This window comes from Apis dorsata, unplaced genomic scaffold, assembly GCF_000469605.1.
Source record: "Apis dorsata unplaced genomic scaffold, Apis dorsata 1.3 scaffold_223, whole genome shotgun sequence".
NCBI classification, from domain to species: domain Eukaryota; kingdom Metazoa; phylum Arthropoda; class Insecta; order Hymenoptera; family Apidae; genus Apis; species Apis dorsata.
In genome coordinates this window covers 274,925-282,207 of record NW_006263505.1, presented here as the reverse complement: position 1 = coordinate 282,207, position 7,283 = coordinate 274,925, and the positions used below count along the sequence as shown (strand labels likewise).

At 28.2% G+C, this 7,283-nt stretch overlaps 2 protein-coding genes across 5 annotated transcripts in view; one reads left to right on the top strand and one right to left on the bottom strand.

Moving 5' to 3' along the window:
• The window catches only part of LOC102670986 (transmembrane channel-like protein 3), a 13,015-nt gene extending 12,836 nt beyond the window's left edge, over window positions 1-179 (top strand). Inside the window, 1 exon segment of the mRNA XM_031510388.1 lies at window positions 22-179. Coding sequence (XP_031366248.1) covers window positions 22-63 — 42 coding nt within the window. The 3' untranslated portion in view covers window positions 64-179.
• LOC116185614 overlaps window positions 1-7,283 on the bottom strand; it is a 14,568-nt gene that overhangs the window by 4,629 nt on the left and 2,656 nt on the right. The window contains exons 3-7 of one of the 4 annotated variants that reach the window (XM_031510384.1): window positions 5,755-5,877; window positions 4,376-4,726; window positions 3,967-4,162; window positions 3,094-3,271; window positions 2,275-2,475 (exon numbers count right to left, since the gene is read on the bottom strand). In XM_031510384.1, the coding sequence (XP_031366244.1) occupies window positions 2,275-2,475; window positions 3,094-3,271; window positions 3,967-4,128 (541 nt within the window). In that variant the 5' untranslated portion in view covers window positions 4,129-4,162; window positions 4,376-4,726; window positions 5,755-5,877. Of the gene's footprint in view, window positions 1-2,274; window positions 2,476-3,093; window positions 3,272-3,593; window positions 4,163-4,375; window positions 4,727-5,754; window positions 5,878-7,283 lie in introns of those variants that run through there. The other 3 variants (XM_031510385.1, XM_031510386.1, XM_031510387.1) reach the window with 3 other exon arrangements.

Below are 7,283 nucleotides of genomic sequence, written 5' to 3'. Positions count from 1 at the left end.
TTTCTTTTTTTTTTTTTTTAGAACCGTCTATCTATTGCATCTGAAAATAGAATTCGACGATGATGGGGATGAAGCAAATCCAAGCTTTACCATATGGAAGAAAACTAAATTCTCACATTTCAATTCAACGTTTAAACTCTCGCGAAGCATATATGTTATTTATATAACATTTCAAAGAAAAAAAAAAAACGTAAGAAACAAATTTTTTCTCCTAAAAACCATAAAAATATTTTGTGCAACAATAATAATTTTTATCAAAATTTTTCTAAAAATATTTTGCACAAAGTATATTAGACAAACATTTTTTTTTTTTCGAATAAACTAAAATGAAATTTTTGAAATTAATATAACATCGAAATTTATTTTGTTCGAAAATGATTATCATGTGTTTCAAGTTATATAAGCCATTGAATTGGCTAATTGAAATTGAATAAAAGTTGAAGTATGAAGAAATCTTCAGTGTTTTTTTTACAAATTTATAATACGTGCATCGATATAGCATGAGCAAGGTGAATAAAACGGAAAAAATGATTAGAATTACACCTAAAGTTCATGCACGCCAAGCCGTGAACGAGTATACTCTAAAAAAGATCACATGATACATTTCCGGCTTGCTACTTCCGCTATTCACGGAGTAGCATGTGTAACCACTTTAAAACCACGATAATCGGTGGACCTCTTTTCGTTTTTAATAATTTCAAAAAAGTAGCTAATAATTTTTAAAAAAAAAATAAGGTTATTTAACGACGAAGGAATTGCTAAATTTTTTATTTCAAAAAACGAAATATAATCTTTAAAAAATGCAAGAAAATATGAAAGTTAAAATTTTTCACAGTAAAACTTAACATATTGAATTTGTAATATGTAATTTAAAAAATGCGAGTATTTTTGCTGTGAAATGAATTGAGGAAATTTCAAAGTTTTTTTTAATATTTTATTATAATTTTCCTGACTATCTTGGCAGAAATCTCAATACCATTGGTTTATTTATGACTTCAACATTACAACTACAGAAAAGTCTAAGTCATAAGCTAGCCCCATCATGGGTGAAAAAATTTCAAGAAAGATCGATTTGTCCTGAACAAGTTTATATTTTTCAATGACTTGATTGGACACTCTTCACAGATGCATCTTCGATTTAATCTTTTTCAGACTGAAAATAGATTAGACAGGAAAGATATTTAAGATTTTATGTATTAAACTGGAGAAAAAAGTATCGATAAAGATAATTACAGTGTAAATACAGTGAGATAAAAATTGAATATTTCATTATAATTCCGAAATTGGAAAGAGCAAACGAATTTAAATTTGAAATCTATTCGTGTTGAATTTCATAAAAGAGAAGATTTAATGTGATATAAATTAATAATCGTTCACAGCAACATTGTACTTTTCTCGTGTTTGAAAGAATGTTTATTACACCGTGAAAGGCCGCTTGGTGACATTCGAGCCTCGTTCACGTGTATTATACTTGTTCCGATCTCTGATTTCGTTAATCAACAAGCGTTGCGTCTCTGTTATTCAAGATGGAAACAAAAAAATTGCGAAGTCGTTATTAAATATTCGAGTTAATAAAAAGGATTTTTTTTTTCGTTAAAAATATTGCAAAAGTAAGTGCCTATAATCTAACGCGATTAAAAAGAACGAAAGAGAAATTTTTATATAACAACCCCATTTTATAAGAATATTTTCCTTGTTATATAATATGATATAACGATATATAGATTCCAAGAATAGTTATTGAACAGAAGTTTCGAGGAATAACTTCAAACAATCTGTAATCATCTTCCATTTCTAAAGATTCAATTTAAAATATTCCTACAAATAAATATTTTCGAATCTTTTATAAAATTATTGAGAAAGAGCAATGATCTATACATTAAGCAATGATCTATACATTAATAATAATGTCATACAATATATAATAAAAATAATAATGAAAAATAATAATAAAGTTCACTGTAAGTTTTTTTAATCACTTTTTGAAAAAATAAACTAAAAGTGAACATTGTTATGGCATTATTTATTATCTTCTTCATTCTGCAATATTATTTTTCTAATAAAAAATAATAATAGCAAAATTGTAAAATGATAATAAGAGATAAGAACAATTATTCTTCAAGATAATTTTATTTTTTTTTAGGTATTAACAAGGTATATTTATTCATAAACGTTATCTATGTTATTTATGAGAAACAAGAAAGCAGATCAATCTTCGTGAAATAAATTAAGAATGCAAGATTTATGAGCCAAGGAAAGTGATCATGTACTCACGATGGCCGCTTCGATGGAGTACGATCATCCTGCTGTGCCTAAGGGAATTCCTCGTGGGCGTGTGACGGCCAGCAATTTGAGACGCCGCCAGATTAACGGGAACCGTGGTTGACAAACAATTGGCCATTGATGGGGCCCGACCTAACTCCTTCTCCTTCTCAAGTCGACAAATTTTCCCTATGTTCCCTGTTGACACTGCACCTGTCGTGACAAATCGACAAATCGTTTCAAAATCGAAGGTAAATCTTTCAAATGGAATTTGAAAAAAAAAAAAAATTTTTTAAATTACATACTAGAAATTTGAGATGTGTATTTTAGATATCGACTGATTAATGTTATTATTTCGAATTGAAATGAAATTAAAAAAATTTTTTAAAGTTTCACTTTAGCTTTGCATTCGTTATCAAGATGGTACGTATGACTGACTAGAAAGCGCACAAAATTTCCAATGCTGCTTTGTTTTACCGTGATGGTGCACGAACAAAATGAAATTCGAGAAAGTTTACTTGAATATCTCTAACACTAAAGTGTCGACCGAATTTCACTCGTGACCGTTCTATTTACAGTCGAATAAACTTTCCTAGGACAGTGCGCTATCCAATTTTGTCTAGCAGTAGATACTGATTAATACTAATTGACTTAATTAATAATATAAAATGAAAGAAAAAATAAAAATAAATATACTATATTTCTATATTTTTATTTCTTTTTATATATGTATATTTCGTATAATTTTCTTTCATTCTGTTATATTATAAATTAATAATTAGTAATTATTTTCATAAAAAAATTGATTTATTGATTAATTGATTAATTCACCTGTGACTTTGGGATTTTGGATCTTTGTCACGTTACCAGCACTCACTGCACTATTCACACGATTATTGTTATTGTTATTGGTTGTGGCCATCGACGAATTAATACCATTATCGCGAATTTGATTTAAATTATCAGCACTTAGTGCGGAAGTCACGCAAGGTGTCACCATTGGCACGTCCTAAACAATGAAAAAAATATAGAAATTATATTTTATTATATATATAAAATTATATATATAATAATTAATTTAATTTTAACGATATAAATAGTTTAATAACAATAATAATATATATAACTTTCGTGTTAAAAATGTATTATTAAATTCATGAAATTATTATTTTAAGATGAATTGATTTTAAAGTTCAATTTAAATGTTTTATCGATTAATTGTGACGACGAATTTTGTATTTCTACTCCATTTCATGTAAAATTCCAATATAATTACGACATTATCGATTATGCACATTCAGTAATAACGAACCATCAATGACCAACCGCACCTCTTATACACGTGTTACTAATTCTCACACATCGTGCGTTGCGGTTTGTCTCACTCTCGTTTTTCGCTTAACTAAATTCGTGGTCAGACTACCGATAAACCGTTACAACAAGCCTTGACAAGAATTAATTACTTAATTGATAAATAATGATTCACATTCACACATAGTATGAAAATAAGAATATTAAACAAGTATCTTTGTATATAATTTAACGAAAATTTTCAAAAATTCGTTGAAGAAATATCGTTGATTAAAAATGAATTACGAATTAGTATAAAAATTTTAATTTAAATATCCTTTTATGTGATCATACCTAATACGTATATTATCGTTCTTGTATATGTAATGAATTTCTAACTGATAAGATACGAACGTAAACAATGACACGTGACACAGCACGATGGTTCACCTTAAAGTTATCATAAAAGCTAACAGGACGGCTTCTTGGCGCGTACTGAATCTCCTCGTCAGGCTGCATTATGTTACCACCGTATATCGTCGTGTCTAAGGGCTGCGCGCGCATCTCGTCAGACATCCTGCGCTTCCTTTTCTTAGAACTTTCGATAGCTCTGAAATCATAAAAAAATATAAAGATTTTTTTATATTTTAAAAATATAAAGAATATCTTTATATTTTTTACATCAGGTGCAAATTTATCAATTAATTCATCATCAGGACATTAAAAAATTATAATTTAAAATGAATTTAAATTACTTTCACTAAAAAAAATACATAGGAATATTTATAATCTTGAAGTGAACAAAATATTTCAACATTTATACCTAAACGTTTTTGTCAACTCGTAACAAAACTTTTCCTCATGACGAGAAAAAAATTATATGTATTACTTCGATCTTCAAAATCATTAATCTTCAACTTCTTGGAAAAACACGTGCGTCCTTATTCGATTGTTATATGAATCACAACGGTTAATCCGTTCTGTGTGATAAATCAAACAGAAACTTCTCTTAATCTCCTTTGATGCGACATAAGTCACGCATCAAATTCTTCTTCCACATAAGTGAAGGAAAACTGGCAGAGAATCGTTCACGATCAGCGTTCCTCGATTTCTCTGATCGCTTCTATCCACGTGACCAGTCACGTGCGCCTGCTATCCATCACCCCGTAAACGTCTGAAAAATGGAGAGAAATCGTCAACATGGGAATAACTGTATCCTTTTCCAATTCAATCGATTTGTATCAATTATTTGAGAAAAGCATTGCACGTTTAATTTTTAATGTATCGTATTCGTTTATTTGAACATCATTAAAATTGATTAAGCTTTGAAAATATAATGAAGGGAATTTAACTCGAAAATAAATAAAATAAAATCACGGATTTTGAAATAATTTTATTAAATTCTAATTAATTAATCGTAGATACTTGGTTAATTGTTACGAATATTTTAACAAAACTAGTACTTAAACTTAAATTAAACTTGTAATGTAATAATTATTATAAATATTTTTAAAAAAATATGTACAGCGCAATAGATATATTTTATTTAAAAACATTATTTCTCACATTTAAGTTTAACGAAATCAGATAACTTTGTAAGAATCATGAATCACTAGAAATTACAATATAATGAAACGTCACGCCTCGTTGCGCGGGAAATATTTTCTTGGAAGAAACTACATAAATATACGCTCCCTTTATAGATAGTCCCTTCAAACTCGTTTAAAAAAAAAAAGGTCACTTTTTCCCATGGGAACTACGAATATCGTTCATCGTTGATTTTATAACCTCGTGAAGTTCAAACAAGAAGTTCACTCAATTAAATTCTCGTCCCATATATTCCACATATCATAACCTATTAAATTGCGTTTCCTAATATACATGAGACATCAAATTAAGATGTTATAAATTATTATTTTAAATATTTAAGTAAATATTCTAATTATGTACTTTAAGATTTATATAATAATTTAAAATTAACTTGTTATTTTCTGACAATTACATTACGTCAAATTTTTCTTCGTGAAAGCAATACATAATTCGGTTTTTCTTCGTCTCTTCTTCGTATTCGCCGCCTCTGTGAGTGGGGCTTTACTTTCACGATACTAGATCCAAAGTTAATACCGACTGGCGTTGCGCAACATGGTACGCAACGCAATAAAACCGTGGCGCGTTGAGACTCTGTACAATGATGTGACCTACCTATACCGGGGTTGGTGTTCGGGTTACGGCTGGAAATAAGTCATTTCTCCATTAAGCCCCTTTATGCGGCGCTCACAGCCACGTCACCGTGACTACAAGTTTATTGAATTCAAGAAGATTTACCTAAAAAAATTTCATTATTATCATACTTAATTACGTGATTATTATTTCTTCGATCTAATTGTATATACGCATAAATGCATATACGTTAATTTAAAATATGTAGAAATATATATATTAACGTTTCGTAACGTTAAAATTGCATGAATTTACAGAATAGATTTGCATTTAATTCTATATGTAATATCACGTATTCCAGAAGTTTCTGCAATGCTTAATAACATGAAACATTTTCTTTTTTCGAACGTCTTGAGAGAAATAATTGTGAATAATTGATATGCCGCAATAATTAACTAACCTCAAAACAATTCATTACCTTTGTAATGGGGCTAAACTAAAACGGAACCACTATCGCTTATTTCCAGTTATTTCCTGCATGTTTTATCCGATTAGATAATAATAGTATTTTTAATTATAATCGTGTAATCATAAAATTCGTAAGTTTTTTTTCAATATGTTTTTAATCATTAAGCGTGTTTAATTATAGGAAATGAGATAAATCTATCACATTCTATTTGTATGTTACGTGATGCTATAGGTATGACTACCAAAATACATATAGTGTTGCCAACTATGAGGAGTATAGAAAATTCATACAATTACGTAATTGCTTACCACAGAAAAATTGATAATATATTTGTAAGATATTTATTTAGTTGTCACTTAAAATATTTTTTTTAAATAAAATTGCTTATATTACATCTATTATTCAACTCAGTATAAGAAAAAAAAAAAAAAAGGAAAAGAGAACAATAAAATTATTTATATATCGAGAAAAAGTTGACTTGATTCGTTCACGTCAAAATGATACCAACTGAAACAAAATATTTTTTGGAACGGTAAATATTGCACGAAATTTATTTAGATAGTAATAGTCGTGCTTTAATTAATTACAATTATCAAAAAACATTTTTCTATATGATCTTATATTATTTCGAATTTATTGTTACATAAACACGTTTGCACATGCTCCAATGAGAAACACGTTCGATTCAGAAAATGAACTGAAATATTCGTGAATCACGATCATATGAGATGTTATATCGAACAAGTAGGACAAGTTAATCTCTGCAATGTAGATCCTGTTATACCAAATAGACGTTGTAATATAACTAATTGATTTGAAGCTTTAAAAATTAAACTTTTAACTTTAAAAGTAAAGCATTTCCGAGCAAAATGTATCAAATAATGCTATAAATATCAGTAGAATATCAGAATTTGCGGAAAAGAAATTTAAAATTAGACGATGTACTAATTAATTCAAAGAATTCTTAAAGAATATAATTAAGATTATATCGAACATTTTAGCGCTCGTAAAAATTCAAAAATTTATCGTACATAATAATTAATACGCCTACAGTATTTCACGATTAAAATATATAAATCGTAAAATATATATTACCTTAATC